Genomic DNA, 21528 nt, shown 5'->3' with positions numbered 1-21528 from the left:
CCTCACACAGCACATGCCTCATCATTTCCACCTGACAGCAGGGATTTCAGCAGCATTTCTTGCTCTGTTTCATATTTTAAAGCAGGCAGCCATCCCTCCTTCCCTTTATCTTCTAACTCTTCCCTAATAAATATGATCATTTCACCCTGCAAGACCTGAAAACCCATTTCCGAAATTCCCCTGGCAACTTATACAGTAAAACAAGCCTATAAATATAAATAATTATGATAAAAAGGCATAAAATGCCAGACTTGGGTTAAACATACTCATAGAGTGACACTAGCAACAAATAACTCCACAGTGTTTGAATGTAGATGGAAAAAAGCTGAATACAGAGTATCTAGTTTGTTGCCCATAACTGTCAGACTCCTAATTCGGACAGGCCACATTTTATTGATAGCAGAGCAAACACAGTCATAATCCATCCCTACCTTTCCTGCTTTGTGAAAAATCCCATCCATCCCCAGGGAAACAGGGATGGAAAAAACAGTGGTGTGAACGTGAGGTGAAAGACAGACAGCACGGTCCCAGGCTGTGTTTCCCACATGTTTCTCGCACATCATATGCTAAGTTCAATTTTCCAAAAGCTTTGTTTTATTTTTAAAGGTAACATCTTTATTATTATTATTATTATATTAGTAGTTATTATTGTTATTATGCAGAGATGAGATTTTTTTTTCCCCTTTGATCACAGAGCAAACAGTTTGCTTTTGAAAATGTTAATGGAGTCCTGATTTAAAACATTTTTTCTTCACTTTTTTTCTTTTTTTGTTGTTTTTGTTTTTTAAAACGTTGCAACAGGCAGGGTCTGGGGTTCGGTTTCCTCGTCCTACACAAAGAAAGATTCTGGAGTTCAGACTCCTAGCCACTACCGGTAGGTCCTGCCTTGCTCAGTTGTCGTCGTCTCAGTGTGGTTTCGCCGGTGGGGTGGGTAGGTGGGTGGGAGGGGAGGAGCTGGAAGAAGGGAGGGTATTTGTCAGCTATGTCGAGTCTTGGTTAACAACTTTGCCTCCATTCATGGTTGGTGTCCCTGAACTTTTTCTTGAGCGTCCTTGTTTTTCTCCAATTTCATGCAGTGATGGCTCTCTGTACATGCACACTGCAAACAGAAAAGACACTCGTTAACAGCCATGAAGTCACAGACATTAGCGACCGTAATGAATGATTTCTTTGTATGTGAGGCTGAAATTCCAGCCCCAATACAAACATACACGTAGCTACAGAAGCCTCAGTGTCCCAGCAGCAGATCCTGTTACCATTCTACTGTCTCTGGATCCTTCCAAAGGCACAGATAGAAGCAGGGGTTCTTCTCCTTTTTCACAGAGAATTCTTTCTAGGTTTTCTGTGCTTTACTGGTTTTTCACATTATATTCATATGTATAAAATAAACATTCCAGTTTGCAACACTGTGTATTGTCTCGAGATGCTGATTATCATTTACTAACAGGTCCAAGAATTACCTGGTCCCAGGTCCTTAACCTCCAACAAGCAGCCCTTGAGAGTCTTGAATCAAAACTACGCTTGCATCTGAGCCTTCCAAGCTCTCTTGGTGTTAAGCTCTGGAAGTGTTTACTCAAGCCCATTTGGCTCCTTTGGCTAAGAGCTGAGGTCTGGTCTCAGCACTTCTTATTTTTTTCTCCTTTAAATCAAGACAGCCAGACAAGGCCAAGGCCATGAGCAGACACATAGGGATAAGTTCAGTGGCAGCAAGCCGGGAGCCATCTCAGCTCTGTGTGGTCACCTGGCAGCACCTGAGAACAGGCTGGATGGAGGGCACCTTCTCTCCTGGCCCTGACCAAGCAGTGTATACCTTATAAAAAAATACCTGCTGGAGCCTAGACAGTCTGCGAAGGCAACGTCTGCCCAAGGCACGGCACATTCCCATGTCCTCTGTGGCATAAAGCATTTATCCAACTCACCATGTGGACTAAGTCCTCATGGCTGTCCTCACGCTGTGTGAGGTGTGCCAGAGCAGGGGCATGTGCTGAGCGGCTCACACCAAAGGGAGCATCTCTGATGAGCTCACCGCAAATGTGGTGGGGGGTAGAGGTGATTGAAATAGTGAGGCATCTCGAGGGCAGACACACTGGAGTTGAGAACTTAAGGTAGGTCCAGACTGCAAATGTCATGCTCGGATCTTTGCAAAAATTAGGATAGAAAGAAATGACTGTGTACTGCTTCATTTTATAAAGCTGTCATGTCACAAGCAATGGCACAGAGCTCAAACACAGGAGATAGAGCCCATCAGGTTTTGGTTCTGGGTATCCACCAAGAACAAAACTTCAAAAATTATCTGAAGAAATGAAAGAAATACCCCATGTATAAAAAGACGATGTAAGTGCTTTTATTTATAATCTCCCCTGATCTGCAAATAAATCCTGGCAATTAGAGACAGGCGGCAAATGACATTATTGCTCTGTATTTTACTCCTAGCTAGATAAACAGTTATAGCAGTGTGCAACAATACAGGACAGAGATAAAGTGCAGTCAACTGTGTATTAATAGGAGGGATATTGCATTGAATATACGAGCAGTGAAAAAATATTACTTTTCCCACAGAGCATTTTTCATGCAAGGCTTTCCCAGCAATTTAAACACACGCAGTAGCGTGGCTGCAAGGCAGCTACTGCTCTGCAACTGTTACTGCTGCTGGAGCCATTTTTTGCTGAAAAAAGAGAAAAGCAATGACTTGCCCCATGGGTCTGGGCCAGGATAAGCAATGCTGCGACTGTCCATCAGCTGCCCAGATCATGGATGCTGCCTGCACACTGCAAGGAAAGTCTGTAGCGCGGCGGCAACAGAAGGAAAGGGGTCTCGCATCCCCTTTCAGCTGCTGAGCTGCCTCTCATGCCTCGCTGAGCGTCACTCAACAACCTGGTGATGGTGAATTTGCCTGTTGTGGCAAAGTACCTTATAAAATCTTGAAGAACAGTACGAAAAGGTTAACAACTGAGGAAAACCTATGCCCTTGTGATCTCTCAGCCTGAGTTGCAGAGCCTTTTGATAACACTGGGGGTGCACATCACTGCTGTGACTGACCTTACTGTCCGACGTGATGTTTGCCCAGCAAGGTATTTGTGCCCGTGTTGCCCCAGTGCCCCTAACATCCTATACACAAAGTTCTGCCTCAAGTACAGTGTTGGCTTCACTTTGACCTCTCTGGCCCCAGGCTGGAGCTGGAGGGACCTCCATGAGCTCTTCCCCCGGGCAGCTGCACGTACTAAGCTCATTTCACCCGCATCCATCCCCAGTACCCCATTGGGCTGGGCCAGATGTTTAACCACAAGGGCTGAGCCTGAGCAAAGCCCACAGCAGCAGCACCATGGCACTTTGCCTTTCTTCAGCTCCCTGCCTCTCATGGCAGCCTTTGGGCAAAAGCACTGAGCTGCTAAAAAGGCCCACAGAGTAATGAATATAAATCAGGCTACTGAAGTAAACAACATTTGCAGCTAAAAATTAAGGAAACCCTGCACCTAGCAAGCAAATAGGGCAGGAATTGTAAGTTCATCTTCCAGTCTAGTGCATGATACAAGTACCGACGTGCGACATGGCTGAAGGCTGCTCACATTTTGCTTTTCAGGCAGAGCTGTCAAATCCTGTGTACCAGACAGGCTGTGCCAACAGACCACGCTAGAAAATCTGTAGCAGCATAGGACAAGCGTATTTTCAGTACTGAGATACACCTACAGTATCAGTGTACGCAGTATGTATATGGCGTCACACACAAGCAAGTGCCTGTATATTCTCCTACAGCAGAGGCTTGTTTGCGTGGGCTGAGCGATGGCCACGCTCTGCAGCAGCTGCAAACCCACGTGCACCACGACACACAGGTGCGCGTGCACACAGACATGCGGGTGTGTATGCACACAGCCGCACACACGCAGGGTGTAAGGACAGGGCGACATGTGCAACACAGGCTCTCGGACTGCAGTTTGTTACTCCTAGTACTGCGGAAGCTTCAGCGTGACTCACGCGCGGAGATGTTAGTCATGGACCGGCGAGGGGGGTGTTTGCAAACGGACTGCTGCGAGTGCCCACATCTTCCCAGCTTTAAAGTACATCTTTGTGGTTCAGGACTAGCAGCAGTCACTGACAGGTCTGTTTGGTGTCCCTGTGCGTGCATGTGTGTGAAGACACATTGTCCCTGTCACCTGCATCAAGGTAAACTAGCAGCAGTGCGACAGTCGGCACGCCCAGACGCTTGGGAGGTCTGCTGGTGTGCACAGCACAAGGCAGCTTTGGAACAATGAACAACTTGGCTAGAAGAAGAGTCCTGTCCCTGCTTTGCCTTGCTTCTCCCACCCACCCACACACCAAGCCAAATACAGCCCTTAATGTCTGGAAACCAAGCTAATGCTTTGGAGCTTCAATCAGATAATCAGCTCCTATGTCCCAGATTCTAATCAACACATCCATATTCATGTTTTAATTGGAAAGTGCCGTTAGCCTGATCTGCTATAGAGCCACAGGTGTAAATGGAAGGGAGTGAGTGGGAGTGGAGCTGTGCCCGTGGTCTGGTTCTTGCTGCTTTCGATCCCCTGCTTCCCCACTAAGCAGCAGTGCCTGCCTTTTGCATGCACAAGGAAATGATTTTGCACAAAGAAACACCTCACAAATTAGGCAGGAAGGAGACCGGGGGTATAAGCAGGAGGAAGGGGGTGGCGGGGAGCACCCTTCCCAAAGGCAAAGGCATGGAGGGGTATGCCTGTCACCCAGGAACAGCTGAATCTCTTGCCTATGTGCTGGCACAGGATTTCAGCCCCATTTCTGCTTCCCTGGCATGTCACTGGCACAGCACCCATGCAGTGAAACCGAAATCACCCTGTGCTTCTTCCCTGGGCATCAGCGACTGGCTGAGTTTGGGAAGCTCGCACCATTTTCACTGCTGATTGAGGAGAATGAGGGGATGAAACGAACTCCATTTCCACTCTCTAGAATACATGGAAAGGCTTATTAAAGGACCTGAGTTATAACCCCTCCATCCAGCTTCACTCCTGGGCTTCCCTGCCGCAGACCCTAGCGAGTTAGGAAGAACTACTTTTTTTCCCAAGCTGCCATTTAGCAGATACGAGGCCGGGAGGGCTGCAAGTTCGCAGCACAGCCCGACGGCAGTGGGGACCAGTGTCTGGGCCATGCTGGGCGCACCTCCTGGCAGGCAGCCCTGAAGACGGGCTCCTTCCCTTGTTGCGTGCCACAGCTCCGGGTGTCGGTATCTGCAGTAGCGGCTGCATTAGCTAATGCTTCGGCGGAGAGAATTAATTGTCTGAGCAGCAGCTAGGGACAGGAGGGAGCAAGTGATTATGCACCCTCGTTTTCTGCCTCTAATTACTCTGTTCCATACCCGGTCCCAGCTGATGCATTTCAGAGGCGTTTGAGCTCACTGTCTATCTGGCGGCTAAATCTGCAGGATGCTGCCAGATGGCATCACAGTTTGTTCAGGTAAGAAATGCAGCACTGGATGACAAAAAGCCAAATAAAAGCCTGGTTAAAATACATTGCTTTTGCCATCTAATAAGATGATTAGGAGTTTGATAGATGAACAGGTGAGTTTGTGTGGGACTGAAAACATACCAAAGCCTGCCCACTTGAAAGACAGACCCAAAAGAGGAGCTGTGTTAACAAAGACCGGTAAGGAATGGGATTTGTTGTGTGTTTTTTTAAAGAACACTTAGGATGTTTTGTGAATTAAGGTGATACCTTTGAAGCATTTTCACTAGACCTACCACATATTCCTACTCAACAGTGTCTTATACTTCTTTGCGACATCTGAGGACTCTAACAAACTGAGATGTTGCTTCCCTGGGAAAACACACTGGGAGAGATCTGGCTGCTGTTCCTTGCACATGGATATACAGCAGTGGTAGAAAATGGATCAAACTAGTCATTAACAGGTCACCTTCACGTCTGAGACATCTTCACATCATAATGGCTGAAGCACCAAGAGTTTGGCGTTAGGGGTAGCTCTGCTGATTCAGATGGAGGAAGAGATGTCTTCTGCTTTCTGTGGCCAGATTTGTCACCCCAAATGCATTCTGGCTTGGGCCAGGTGAGAGATGAAATGCAGCTCTTTTGGGAGAGCAATCTGGAAATGGTGTCTTCAAGGAGAAGAAATATAAATAACAGAGCACATCTATAATAAGCATCTGATAAAATTCATACTTCGGTGACCAGAAAAGTCTCCCATTGTTTGAGATGGGTTTGGATATTTAAAGGAACAAGAGGCGCCGTGGATGGTAGTGTTTGTCCAGCACTAATCACTATAGACACTTAAAGAGACTGAAATTGCTTTGAAAGATTGCTTGGTGTCCAAGTGACAATTATACTCAAGCTAATTTCTTGTGCAGTCTGGTTCAATCTATATATCAGCACTTAAAGGGCTCATTTAGCTCAAATGATTGGTGATCAGAAATAAAAATATCAAAAGAAATGTGTTGCGTATGTGTGTTTTTAACCAAAACTGGCACCACACAGTACATTAACTGCTGCCTGCCAGGCTGTTTGCCTTGGCTTTGCTTGTGCACAGATGGGAGAGGAACTTAACGTTTCCCCTGTTATTACTTAGTAAGTTTTTTGTGCTTTTATATTGATTAAGCTCAATGCTATTTCTAAAAACAAACAAATCCTACCTACACCAAACCAAAAGGACCCTCCTACCAACCAAAACTCAAAACTTTTCCAGTTGGTATCTAGTGACTTTCGCACAGAACAGCTTCAGCACCCTGACAATCTACAGGAGTCAAAACACTCTGTGAGATCAACATAGCATAAAGCTGTAGATAACACACATACATACACAGATACCACTGTATATAGATGCACTTGTACGTATATGTTGTCCTTCAAAATTATCTGAGAGGGTATTTCATATTCATTGGTGGAGGACGTGAAGGTTGGAGGTAGACTCGGCTGCAGTGACCATGAAATGGTCGAGTTCAGGATCCTGCGTGGAGGAAGCAGGGCGATAAGCAGGATCAAAACCCTGGACCTCAGGAGGGCTGACTTTGGCCTCTTCAAGGAGCTACTGGGAGGAATCCCGTGGGCCAGGGCTCTCGAAGGCAGGGGGGTCCATGAGTGCTGGTCGCTTTTTAAACAACACTTCTTCCATGCACAGGAGCAATGCATCCCCCTGAGAAAGAAATTTAGCAAAGGAGGAAGGAGACCTGCATGGTTAAACAAGGAGCTTCTAGCGGAGATCAGGCAGAAGAGAAAGGTGCATGGCATGTGGAAAGAGGGACAGGCCACTTGGGAAGAGTACAGAAACGTAGTGAGAGCATGCAGGGATGCGACGAGGAAGGCCAAGGCTCACCTGGAATTGAAGCTGGCAAGGGATGTCAAAAACAACAAGAAGGGCTTCTTCAACTACATCAGCAGCAAAAGGAAGGCTAGGGACAACGTGGGGCCGCTGCTGAATGAGGCGGGTGTCCTGGTGACGGAGGATGCGGAGAAGGCAGAGCTAATGAATGCCTTCTTTGCTTCAGTCTTCAGTGCTAAGACTGGCCCTCAGGAATCCCAGGCCCCGGAGGTAAGAGAGGAAGCCTACAGAGAGGACGACTTTCCCTTGGTCGAGGAGGACTGTGTGAGGGATCGCTTAAGTGATCTGGATGTCCACAAATCCATGGGCCCCGATGGAATGCACCCACGAGTGCTGAGGGAGCTGGCGGATGTCATTGCTGAGCCACTCTCCATCATCTTTGAGAGGTCCTGGAAGACAGGAGAGGTGCCCGAGGACTGGAGAAAGGCCAATGTCACTCCAGTCTTCAAAAAGGGCAAGAAGGAGGACCCAGGGAACTACAGGCCGGTCAGCCTCACCTCCATCCCGGGAAAGGTGATGGAGCAGCTTATCCTGGAGGCCATCATCAAGCAAGTGGAAGAAAAGAAGGTTATCAGGAGTAGTCAGCATGGATTCACCAAGGGGAAATCATGCCTGACCAATCTGATAGCTTTCTACGATGACATGACTGGCTGGGTAGACGAAGGGAGAGCTGTGGATGTTATCTACCTTGACTTCAGCAAGGCTTTCGACACAGTCTCCCATGATATCCTCCTGGGGAAGCTGAGGAAGTGTGGGCTGGATGAGTGGTCGGTGAAGTGGATAGAGAACTGGCTGAATGGCAGAACTCAGAGGGTTGTCATCAGCGGCGCTGAGTCTAGTTGGAGGCTGGTGACAAGTGGTGTCCCTCAGGGGTCAGTACTGGGCCCAGTCTTGTTTAACTTCTTCATCAACGACCTGGATGAAGAGTTAGAATGTACCCTCAGCAAGTTTGCTGACGACACCAAACTGGGAGGTGTGGTAGATACACCAGAAGGCTGTGCTGCCATTCAGCGTGACCTGGATAGGCTGGAGAGCTGGGCAGAGAGGAACCTGATGAGGTTCAACAAGGGCAAGTGCAGGGTCCTGCACCTGGGGAGGAACAACCTCATGCACCAGTACAGGCTTGGGGTGGACCTGCTGGAGAGCAGCTCTGCGGAGAGGGACCTGGGTGTCCTGGTGGACGACAGGTTAACTATGAGCCAGCAGTGTGCCCTGGCTGCCAAGAAGGCCAATGGGATCCTGGGGTGCATCAAGAAGAGTGTGGCCAGCAGGACAAGGGAGGTTCTCCTTCCCCTCTACACTGCCCTGGTGAGGCCTCATCTGGAGTACTGTGTCCAGTTCTGGGCTCCCCAGTTCAAGAAGGATGAAGAGCTACTGGAGAGAGTCCAGCGGAGGGCTACAAGGATGGTGAGGGGACTGGAGCATCTCCCCTACGAGGAGAGGTTGAGGGAACTGGGCTTGTTCAGCCTGAAGAAGAGAAGGCTGCGAGGGGACCTTATAAATGCCTACAAATATCTGAAGGGTGGGTGTCAGGAGGATGGGGCCAAGCTCTTTTCAGTGGTGCCCAGTGACAGGACAAGGGGTAATAGGCACAAACTGAGGCACAGGAAGTTCCGTCTGAACATGAGGAGGAACTTCTTCTCTCTGAGGGTGATGGAGCACAGGAACAGGCTGCCCAGGGAGGTTGTGGAGTCTCCTTCTCTGGAGATATTCAAGACCCGCCTGGACAAGGTCCTGTGCAGCCTGCTGTAGGTGACCCTGCTTCGGCAGGGGGGTTGGACTAGATGACCCACAGAGGTCCCTTCCAACCCCTACTATTCTGTGATTCTGTGATTCTGTGATTTGTTAGTTTACTGCCCATTTGCAACTCCAAAGAGAGGACTTCTGAATTCAGAAAGCAGTACGAAGCAATGGGAGTCAAATGAGCTCCGGGAGCAATCTGGGCTTTTTTGTATTGTCTTTCCCCGCAAACTCTCTCTTCGCTAAGCTGCTGCATAATTTTTCTGCACACGGAAAACAACTGGAAAGTTTCACCTCAGAGACAATTGCCATTGAAGCGGTAGGTGAAGAGATTCCTAGCAATCTATGTAATACCTCTCCTTCCCAGGGGATCAGATTCTTCCTTGCATCTTGCATCCATTACGGTGTCAGCCGTCACGTGGCAAGGCTAATACTGGTTGTAGTACCAGAGTGCATTACTGCAGATGGAGGCTGCCTGAAAAAGCAGCAAAGCCTGCCCGCTGGTGCGTGCCACAGCATTTAACAGAAGGGACATGCAAATTTCGCAGGGGAGGGCTTTGAATACTTCCTTAGAGCCATGACAAAGAAAAAGAAGCTGTTAAAACAGGGCAGAAATTGGCCCTTTTCTGTAACATCTGATTGCAAGCTCTGCACGTGGAGACTTTGATGGATGCAGCACAGAGAAGTCACGTGGAGCTGAGTGTGTTGTACTCCAACCCTCCTCGCAAGCCTCTGCTACCTACAATGAATCTTAGGCTCGGGAACAGAGTCCTCAGTCTGGAGTCACAGTCCCAGACAGCTGAACGCTTTGGGAAGCTGACACGTGCCTCGGCTTGGGAGACTGCCAGCTCTTTGATGCAGCAGCGCTCACAGAAGCTGACTGCAAAGCATGTGGAGGAGGGAAGGGGTGGAGGAGCCCTTAATTTGGCTGCCAACTTCCAAAGCGCTCACTCGCTCGGGAGGTTATGTGACAGCTGTGATTGAAGCAAGCGTGGGAGGATGCAACTGCAGGAAAGGGAAGCTCTCAGGCTGGGCTGGGTTTTTCAAAATGAAAGCCAGAGCGGCATTTGCTGCAATGAGAACTTGGCTGTGGGTCAGGCACCTCTATTAATGCAAGGCTTTCCATGAGGAGAGCCACAGCAATGGCCTAGTTTAACGCATACAGAAGACAACTATTGAGCCATTCAGCAGACACCACGCACAGTACATCAAAAAAGAAGCCTGGATTCAAAGGAACCTGCTGATCAGGGCCAACACCCAGCCAGGCAGCAAAGAAATACCAGAAGGAGCTGAAAACACAGCTGTGAAAGCTAGCGCTTGCAAAAGACTCTCCTCCAAGCCAAGGCAGGAGAGGAGGAGACAGAAGAGAAGATGGTGACCAACCCCATGCCTGAAACAAGCCCTGCTCCTTAGCAAAACTCAATGAAAGCTTAGGGCACCAATCCCACTGATGCCTCAGATAAACAAGAAAAGGCTCTCAGACACAGAAAGGCTGTTAAAAACAAGCTCAGGACAAGAGACTACATGCCATTCTCTGCTCTTCCAACATCTTCACCTCCTATGCAAAGGCCACAGATACTCCGGGAATGAATGCTGACTTGAAATGTCTCTCACTGTGCTTTCTTCAGTGGTCCAAGAGATGATATCAGCCTGCCTTCCTGAACTGGCTTTTCACTCACACTCACACACTCATCTGTCCCTGCACCTTAGCTGGGAAGCTGTTAAAACAGATACTAGTGCACGGACTTAGCTGTGCCCTCCACCACTTGTGAGTAGTACCTGTCAGGAAAGCGTCAGTTCATTCCTTCTCTCCATGTGTCCAGCTCTGACCCCACAGCCAACATGGGGGTAGCAAGAGGGGGCATGGAGCTGTGCAGCCGAAGCCAGCTCCTGGATTCTGCATCCCTGAGGTGGCCACTGGCAGGTCTGAGACAGGGTCAGAAAGGTGTACCTAATTTGGGGATCAAAAAGTAGTGCTTTTTCCCAGAAACAGAAAAAAGAGGTCTCCTTGCTTCCAGAATCAAGTTAGTACCTGTGAAGTACTGGGTTCATCACACTGCATCTCTCCATTTATCAGGGGCCAGCCCATAGAAAGCAAAATGCCCTGGCATGAGCCTGTGTGTGTACAGTCAGCAGCAGGAGGGCAAAACTTCCACTCCACGACTATCACGGAAGCCTCATGCTGCGATGAAGACATATGGTATGACAGCATCTCATCTAACTTTGGACATCTATGATGAGGTTTCTCTACCCCCCCGTGACTAACTATGATGTCTTTACATATGAGAAAAAACAGATTTAAGTCATCTTAGGGTAGGCATATAAAGTACATCCACAGCTGTGCCGCTATGATCCGTTTCTCTTCTGTTACTATAAACAGAGTGTCAAAGTCTAAAATCAGGTGAGATAAATCCTATATCTAGGATTTAGATGGGACTGGAACCCCACTGAATGACATTGGGAAAATCCTCACAGAGAACCCAATGCTATGGTCACTACTGGATCAGATTCCTTTTGAACTGTCACCACTCGAGGGCTGCTTTCCTTTTCCAGTAACTTCTCACATTGCTGGGCTTTTAAATTGATCCTTTAGCACCTCAAAGCTGAGCAATCCCTTTGGGACAATGTGCAAAGTTTATTATACAGGAAGCAAAGCAGACAAATTCTAACAATGCATCCCAGGACTTTTCTGAAATGTTACAAATATTGTCCTTGCTTTCTGATCTTGCAGCCCAACACCCTCATCCAGGAAGCCCCAAATCTGAAGTCGCAAACTCCCCCTTGCCATACCCCACTGATGGAGGGAGCGCGCAGATTCCATACCTTCAATGGGTTTGGGTACAAAATGTGATGAGGGTTTGGTTTTTTTCACTCGGTTTCCCTTCATAATTTGACCTTCTTTATTGAGTCCCAGGAACCACGCTCGTCCAGATTCTTGCTGCCGGTACAGCGTGGAAGAATAAATAACGTAGTAGTTTTCAAAGACAGATTCCTTAAATTTGCACTCTGGTGTGAAAACATCCTGCAGTGAGAGAGAGAGAGAAGAAAAAGCAATGGAAGGAATTAATCACTAATCTTCTAAATTAGGCATCACTGAGTGATACATGACAGTCACACACTGCAGTTAGTTTAACAATAGAAAAGAACAGGCATCAGCGATACCAGCTCCCAGCAATAACACACATCTAGAAAACTCCCTACTGAAAGGGAAGGCTCTCCATCCTTCCCCGGCAGAGGTGTTGTTTGCAAAACAGCCTACAGTGAACAGGCATGAGAACTGTGCAGGAAAAGTCAGAAATTTGCCAGGATTTAGACTGAAATACTAAGCAAAATAAAAAGAGCTGAGAAGAAGAGACAGTCTTGCTGCTCATCTGCTGTTCCCAATGCCATCCCCTAGCTTTGTTCTTACCTTCCCTGTGACGGACGAGAAATGTGCAATGGTCGTTGTCTAAAATATTGAGGTTTCTTCAACTTCATATGGGCAAAGGGCAGTTTATCAGGGGCTTTTCAGTGGATTCAGAGAAATGGGAGTACAAAAGCAAGTAAACAAATTATTTATTTTCAAAAGCAACAGGAGGAAATGCTTGCACAAAGCCAGGAAATCTTTCAATAAAGAGAAGTAATTTTAAAGATTTCTGACACAAGAATTTCTTCAGATACTGAGAACTGGTCCCACACCTGCCCAGGAACAGAGGACACATAGGTCTGTCCCAGACATCCCCCGAGCCTATGACGGCTGTGGGGTTGGAGGTGCCTTTGCCACTTGTGCTGGCTTTGCATAAAGTCTCAAGGAGGAAACTACACTCAGCTATGGACCAAAACTTGTCATGTCCCAGTAACTTTCCAAGATTTTAACAACAGGGAAATATTAAACCTCTTTTAAAAGAGCTGGCTGGCCAGAGGACTCTGTGGCAGTGGGCTCCCAAACCTTCACAGAGTCAGATATTGTTGTTGCTGGTGGTTTTTTTCTTCCCAGACTCTGATTTTGAGCACAAAATTAATCCTGGCCAAATAAATTCTCCCACTGGGTTCCTTAAAGCTATGACATTCTTGCAAAAAAAGCTCAAGCCACAATGATTATGCATTTTCTGAAGAAAATCTTTTGACAACAAAATCCCTTCTTGTAGGAACCAGACAAGGTATCTCGGAGCCCCGTGAGTGAAGGCAGGTGCTGCCACAGGCGAGTGATGCTCTCTCCCAAGCCCCTACCACTCAGAAGTCTTTGGGAACTTCTGCAGCCTTGCTAATGGAAAACCCATGACCAACATCTGAGCAAAGCATCTGGAGTAATGCCACATATTTGCTGCAGACCTCATTTAAGAGTCAACATTTTGGATATTCAGCAACACTCAGGTACGTGTTCCCAAGTGCTTTTGGGGGTTATATAAAGCATTGCTGCTCTGACAATAAATCCAATATGCAACAGACCTACGGAACCAGGCAGGCTTGAAGCCACAGAATATAAAGCACAGCAGAAAGCGCAGAGCTGTGCTTGCTGCACACGTGAAGTTTGCATCAATCACTAATGTCACACAGACAAAATCACCGTCAGCCCAGTGGGTCATTCTGCCCTATCTGAGAGAGTCTTCCTTGCTGGAGAAACAAATATTTTAAGAGAGTGAAACAAGTTAAGAGAGATCTAAATGACTTAGAGCACTTTAAAACAGTGTTTGAAGTAGCTTCCCAAAAGATTAGTGTTTAAGCGCTCCTTAAATCTGCTCTTTATCTCCAGGCTTCGCCTTGCCTCGGAAGATGCAGCTCACCCGGGAGCTGGACAGTTTGCAGCGGCTGCCTGTGACCGGCTGGTTCGGGGGCTCTCCTTGGCATCAGGCCCAGCCAGACAGCAAACACCACGATGGAGAGCATCTCTGAAACTAAACTGAACAACTCAATTCCCTTTCCCAAGCCTTTGTTAGCCCATTCATAAAAATTTATCAGGAAAATTCCCTTTAAGGGGATTGAAAAGTTCGTAAGCTGTGAAGGATAGCTACCAAGTTCACCAAAACATGGAATTTACTATGTATGAGATATCTGGATTTTCAACATCTGTTTTAATTTCAGCATGGAACAAAGACCATTGTTTTTATTTTCAATGAAGGAGAAATATAAAAGGTAATGCAGTTGAAAAAATTGAAATGTTGGAAAAAAAAAACCTGCATTTTATTTAAAAGCTATTGAAAATCAACATTTCAGTTAGAATAAAGAAAAACTAGTGATTTCCTTTAAATGTTTAAGTTCCCCCCCAAGCAAACAAAACTGTCCCATTGCTTCTATGAGTTGGCTGACTGATTCCTCATCCCCCACAATTCAGTTGAAATAGCACTTCAGGACACTGACCATGGCAACACCACCACGAAACATCCCAGCTCTGTCCATTTGGAAGTTTAGAAAACCCACAGATTTGACAGCTAAGCTCTAGCTAAATAATGCCATTTTTATTCATGTTTCTTCTTACGTACATCACCTTGTCAGCAACAGCCAGTGTCCCACTGTGCCATGTAGGGACAAACACACACCGGGACGCTCTTCATGCTACCATTGAATTGACATGCCACAGGGTCTTCACAGGTTTGAGCACCCGAAATCTTTGGTGCGGGCACTACCACATGCAGATCGGTCACAAAGAGCAAGCAGATGGAGAAGGGAAAATCAGTTGACCAGAAAGGAGATGGGACAGAGAAGCAGGACACAGGCCACTCTCCCAAGCACCTCCTGGGGTTATCTGGAGTGTCCCCTAAATCTATTTAACATGCAAGCCCTTACGTTTTTCTTCACTGATATCTTCTTGGTGGCCAGCGTCAAGCCTTCAGCTATATAGTGTCACTTGGTTTCTGCACGTGCCTCTTGCTGATAGCTTTGGGGCTACCAATACCAAAAGGTTCTTGGGATATTAATGGCAGAAGCTCCATTCAAGCTTTACTGTCAAAAGTAATTGTGGCAATTATGCCGAATCAGGTGGGAACTGCTGTTTCTGTTGTCTTGGGCTGAGAAGAGCTGGGAAGAAAGAGGAAGGTGCAGGTGAGCTTAACAGGCTTCACTCTAACAAAGAAGTTCTTAGCGGACACTGCTGCAGAGACTGAAATCTGAGATAACTGAAGATATTTTTGGAAAATCACTGATCTATTGGCCAGACCTCTGGGGAATGCAAGCTTTTTGGTTTGTTTGTTTTGTTTTTTAAGATTAATTCAGTGTTGATGAAATGCGCTTGATGGAGAGACCTAGAGTCCAATACTTTCTCTTCATCCCACAGATACAGAGTGGGTAGAGCCAGCAACGGGATCCTCAGGCTGTGTCCTCCACGTGCTTTTGACAGGACATAAGGACATCCTCCTCCAGAGGTAATGGTGTGCTCAGCCCTGGAGTCGGGAGCCCCCGCTTCACTCTCTCACTTGGTGCAGGGACCTTCTGAAGCAGGTTTATAACGAACCCCACTCAATTGTTTTCCCAACTCTTTGCTTGACAGGAATAGCATGACCAGGTACAAGACAGTGAGAGGACAGATGGCTTAATCTTTTAATCACCAGTCTTTTTTCAGTCTTTAAACAAAGAAATAAATCATGACTCTATTTTCTGTACAAACTCCATGGAGCTCCTGGTTTCCTGTCAGCACCATCATGAACTCGGCTCACTCAGAAAATCCATCATTCTCCTCTTTAAAGAATATGCTTGTTATTTGGAGAAAAAAAAGGAAATTATTCTGGTTTTATCTTCATGAGAAATATGTGTCTATGCTTAAATTACTTTTGCATATGAAGTAAATAAATACATTTATTTGTTTCCTATTTGGAGACTTAGAGCCTGAGGTATTTTGTTAAATGTCTATGGATATTACTGAAAGTGGTTTGAAAAAGCAGATCTTTTTTTAATTGTTAAACTAAAAATCTGCATGAAATATTTGCTAAAGAAATGTAAGTAATTTACACGTAAAATGATTAGCATCTGCCCGCAACTTGTTTTCTGTATCTCAATACAATCCTTTCAACAAAAGGCAGTTCCAGTAAGAAAAGTAATTAGATTTGCTTTGCAAACTAAACATAGGTCTGGTTTGTGCTAACTCTGGTTTTACTGGAAATTGCATAGTCTAGAAAAAAGAATGGTAGCTATCACACAGAAAATTAGGGAGACTACAGTTAATGACACTTGGAATCACAATAGTGAGCTAAATGAATGCAACTGCCATTTAGGGGGCACTCAGTGTGTCAGACCTGCTCAGGGAGGGTATAAGATATCATCAATTGCCCCAAAAGCTATTCCTGGTTTAGAAAAACAAGATGTTTCATTTATCCTTGATCCCAGTAGTGTCTCTTGCCATCTGTAGATGGAAATGTGGATGGGACTTCCAGGCACAAGCCAGTCTCTGTATCACCTGGGCCAGTCTGGTCCTTCAGGGACGTGTTGGAAATGTCTGTCCCCATCTCTCCCCACTGCAGCACAGGCTGGGGGTGATTTGTGAAAGGACAGATCTTTTTTTCCAATCTACCTCACCTTTCATCTGCCCTGATCAGGTAAATCTAACCCAGCCTCTTGGCCTTGAACATAATAAGCTTGACTGGACTCTCCTTTGCACTTCTGTAAAGCTGGAGAAGCTCCACAGACATCGGTGGAGAAGCATCACCGTCAAACCTGTGGACGTGAGGCTGCAGGGTCTTCATGGAATGCACTGCCATCCTCAGATGGCAGCTCAGCTCCTTCAAAAAATGACTATCCCATGGTACCACAGCCCCAGTTGCTGGAACAGTGCTGCCAGAGCAGTGGACAGCCCTGGTGCTGCTCTGACCAAGAAAAAGCAGTGCCAGCCTGTAGCAGGCTGGGAGCATCACTGCCACTGGCACGCCGAGCATCCTCAGCTGGGAGGTACAAAGAAGGGGTCCCACTGTAAGCAACAGCATAGTGCTCCTGGGTACTGATCATGAGAACAAACAATTTGCTTCCTCGTTTGTTCACACCAAGCTCTGACTGGCGCAGAAACCCCTGATGTCCCCAGACCACAGCACAAATGGTGACTGATTTCCAAGTGCAATGCTCAGGGACAGCCAGGAAGCCAGCAGAAGACTGTCACTAGCTGTTGTATCCAAACCCAGCTGCTCATTCAGCGTCCCCCTAGACTGGGCCACTTCTTTGTATTGCTTGCCATTTCCCTACAAACATTCTCAAAATTGCCAGATAAATAAAGATCTATTTTTTTCTCAAGATCTCCTTTTATTATAACCCAAAGGAGAATAGCAAATATATACATCCACATGCAAACCTAATGACTTAATAAATTTTGTCACTGAAACTAGCAGCAATAAAAGAAAAAGCCCATTCTGCAAGTAGTTTGTACCACGATTTAGGAAAAGGATGTTAATTATGAGTGGTGAAATATCTAACTAACACACTCCCAGAGTAACACTTTTCCTTTGTTTACAGCACTTACGGGTTTCTCTTTTATGTTCTGCACAATTACTGAGCCAGATCTTCAGATGGGATAAAAGCACTAAACTGCACCAAAGTCTATGGCATGGCAAGGCTTTCTTCCCAGAGAATCTCGCTCAGGATACTTAGTGATGTTAGTGTTAAAACTTGGAGCTCATCAAGTCATTTAAAACATATTAAATAAGAATCATGAATATGATCACAGCTATTAACAGTGGCATTTCATTGTGGTGGCAGAGGCAGACCATGGAACGGCTGGATCTTGTTCACGGTGTCTGTCTAAGCACTGCTCCATCCCAGGGGAAAGGATGGCACTGCAGAAGAGCATCTGCTTTACAGTAAGCCCATTCTACATTCCCCACTGACCTCAGGCAGAGCAGGGTTTAATCAACACCCCTCTGATGCCAACAGCACCGAGAAGTTCAGTATTGGTATCAATGTGCATAGACCTGTGTCAGACACCAGATTCTTGAAGACATCTGCGCTCCCAGATGAAATGCAAATGCCCAACTCGTCTTTAAATCTGTGGAAGTTCAGAGACTAAACACACCTTTCAATATCTAAGAATTTGTGACCACAGCCCTCATACTGTAGAACGTGATCCTGGCATACTCTTATTTCCAGGACAGGTCTTGAACCACGTAGGTCCTGTTCACAGGATAAGCCCTGGGCAGACCACAGCAGCAGTCCCACAGGCAATGAAGGCTTGTGTACAGCCCAATCCAGTCCAGCGTCCTTCCGCCTCAGCGTAGCTTCTCGCATGACCTAGGGCTGCATCTGTCTGGAAATGCTTTAAAATAATTGTAGCTGAGCTCTCTCTTGGCATGTGATCAAGAACCGCAAATGTGCATCCAAACTTTCCATCTTATCACATCTTTGTCCAGATGGCAGGTGATATTCTACTGTTCACACTCCACTTTTCCTCCCCCTTCTAGCTCCTTAAGAGACTGGTGACAAGTTTTCTTGGTGGCCTTTTAGAAGTAGGAGAGAGCACATACGTTTTAAAATGACAAGCTGCTACATGGGAGTGTACAGCCCTGCTGCAGAGCAGAGATTCACTTGATGAGACAACATGGTATCTGCAAGTATTCTGACTCCGCCTGGACCATCTGTGGGTTGGAGGGAGCACATTTTCAAATAAATCACCATCCATGTAGGCCTGTTCCCCAGCTCTGGGAGCTGAGAAGCAGCATTAGCAAGCAATCTAACTTACTGCCTCTGAAAAATATAACTAGAGGGCTATCTGCCTCGGCTTTTGTGGGAACTCTCTGTGCTCAAGGTTCATACTTGTTCAGTTGGGTTCACTTTAGAACACCCAAGCAAGAGGTGGAGTGCAGTCTGGTAAATCTTGCAAGCTGACCCAATATTCCTGGAGAGGCAAAAAAAATCAAGTGCTGGATGAGCGTCTATAATTAAGTTGGAGATCTTTATATATGGACACAAGCTGTCCTAAAGCACCTTTCCCTGTTCAAGGACTGATTAAATCATCCATGTGACCACAGAGGAAGTTTGTGAATGCTGGAGACAAGGGTGTGATTGCAGCGTGGACGTGCCCAAGTTAAACCTGCAGCAGCAAGGACGTCTACCTGGGCACAAAGCAGAGTACTGGCAAAACCTGTGGCAGGTTCTGCAAGACACGCCGAGCTCCATTCTGTGCTGGCTAACTGTTTACTGAGATCAAAACAAACTCGTATAAATCCACACGAGCTACAGTCTCACATATGGCTACAAAACAGATAAACCCAGTGAGTTTTGGGGATCCAAATTCAGACCTGTACATTCCACCATATCTCAGTATTGTGTTGTTCTGCTCTCAGTTCTTGGCCTGTCCACCGTGCAAGCACATTTTTACCAAGTACTTCATAAAGATAAAAATGCCCAAATTCACTGCATTGGCCTTTGGAAAGCTGCTCCTGCAATCCTGATAGGAACATAGCTTTCAACTTAACCAGTGCTGACAAGAACATAACTCGGGACTAGTCTTCAAGCCAGGCTGCTCACTACCATACCTCCCTGAAGAGTCCCAGTAGGCTGGGGGAGACAACAGGCTCCGGGAGTAAGATCTGGGTACCAACGACTGCGCAGCTGTGTGTACAGTGTTACCTGAGGAAGGCTGCGCTTCGAGCAGCTCATGATGGGGCACACAGAGCAAGTGACATATTTTGTCTTTTGCTTCAGTTTTTCTTAATGACGTAACCCAACTTTGAATTTGTGGTTGGATGGCATAAATTTTCATCCCTTCTTTGTAAAATATAAAGTATACATGAGTTTTAATTGATTGATTTGTTCTTTAATTTTGGATCTTATTTCAAGCTGGAATTTTAAAGCCTTTTCAAATTTTGAGTTGTTATGAACTGGAGTAGCGATGGCAGTGTAACTCATGCACATGGCACCTGGCCCATCCAGTTCAGCATCACTCTTCTAGGAAAGCAACTGCTTCCTGCGAAGGGGATTTTCTGGCAGCATTGTCTCTGGTATTGCATTCCTGGCAGTCTGGAATCTGGTGAAACCCCAGGGTAATTTCTAACATGGGCATCCCAACTCTTCCATTGTCTTCTCTACATTCTACATTCTGTTTTTCTGACAAAGTGTCTGAAATTGGTAACAATGTTATGAATTCTCCTTACTTCAAAACAGTATCCAGAAATACATCATTGCATTCAGAGATAATGATCGTGAGACAAGATGGGACAAGATGAAGATATGTTAGTTGCACACAAGAAAAACAGATTTCCTAAATTAGCATCGTACTGCCTCATCTGTTAAAGCCTGAAATAACTATGAAGAAAAATAACAATGCAAGAACCCTAGAAACACAGCCAGATGGGATGCTTTGAACCTGTGATGTCTCTATGGAGCCAGAGAGTTTCTTGAGCCTGAGCACAGGGTACAATAAATTGATTCATGGCCTTCGGTTACTTTAGTGATATTGCTATTTTTATTACGGTTGATACTAACAACAACAATGTGTAAACTAAAATAATGATTATACATTTATAAACATGACACTATTTTTTTCTTATATTCAAAAGAACCCACTTAGCAGAAAATTAGCAGAGAATATTCGATTTATCATGCTATTATTTACGTTAAAATTATCCTCATAAGCTCAAACCAGAGTACAAACGCTTTGAGTATTTAATAAAAATGCCCTCATCATGACAGCAGTACAGGGAAGACCTCTTTCTTTCTACATTATTCTGCTGAGAACCTGAGCACCGAAAGACCAACCAGCCTGCCAGGGGTTCTGTAAAACAAGAGGTGTCAGAGCTAGGAGAGAAACTTCTTTCCCTCGGTTTCCAGTTCAGTTTCTTAGGCAGAAGCCCTCTCTTTCTGACAGAAATGAAATAATGTAGTTAAGCAATGTCCAGGAGAAGGGAACTGTGAGCGAGTCCCAGTCCTTGTAAGGTAGAGCCTCTGGTGTTTTAGCACACAGACCACAGCGTCCCTGTTCTTACCCAGCAGTACAGCCCTGCACGAAACAAGCGCGGGTCCCAAGAAAGAAAATGGCCTTAGCCCAATTTGCTGTGTAGTTCATTTTCTGAAGTAACATGTCACATGGGCAGAAGACAAGAGGACTTGCCAAGGAGCTCACCAGACCTATTACAATCGTAAGCTGCTAATGTACTGAGATAGTCTCTTTGCTTTGACTCTTGAATTCAAACTACGAGACTGGGTGAAAACACACCATCTCCGACACTCTCCCTATCTTTCCTGATGCTGAAAAGATCTCTCCTGCATTAAACCAATTTCAGAGCTGTCATGACCAGGGCTGGAAATTCAATTTCTTTGCTGCTAAAATTTCCATCCTGAAAATGAGTGGTGCTAGATTATTAATATTTTGACAGCTTGCTGACAGGTTGGCTACAACTCACCAATTAACAGCAAGTCCTGTGGTCTAAAGCATCAGCTAAGGCTGGGGTGAGCTGGTGTTGGACAGGCAGGATCTTAAAACCAAGACAAAATGTTCTAAAGTGTGACAATTTACGTGGCTTTTCCCTCCGCCTTGTACCAGCTGCTGTGGTGCCTACACAGAGAAAAGCAAAGGTTCACAGCATATT

General features: G+C 46.0%; 1 protein-coding gene across 2 annotated transcripts in view; it reads right to left on the bottom strand.

Moving 5' to 3' along the window:
* Window positions 1-373: 373 nt before the first annotated feature.
* Window positions 374-21528, bottom strand: part of FGF12 (fibroblast growth factor 12) — a 241538-nt gene continuing 220383 nt past the window's right edge. For both annotated transcript variants that reach the window (XM_075418080.1, XM_075418078.1), the window contains 2 exons: window positions 11876-12074; window positions 374-1099 (listed from right to left, as the gene is read on the bottom strand). In XM_075418080.1, coding sequence (XP_075274195.1) covers window positions 981-1099; window positions 11876-12074 — 318 coding nt within the window. In that variant the 3' untranslated portion in view covers window positions 374-980. The remainder of the gene's footprint in view (window positions 1100-11875; window positions 12075-21528) is intronic.

Source organism: Opisthocomus hoazin, chromosome 4 (assembly GCF_030867145.1).
Source record: "Opisthocomus hoazin isolate bOpiHoa1 chromosome 4, bOpiHoa1.hap1, whole genome shotgun sequence".
Lineage (NCBI taxonomy): Eukaryota > Metazoa > Chordata > Aves > Opisthocomiformes > Opisthocomidae > Opisthocomus > Opisthocomus hoazin.
Note: the sequence above shows the minus strand (reverse complement) of the source record. Positions and strands in the feature narration are given on the sequence as shown.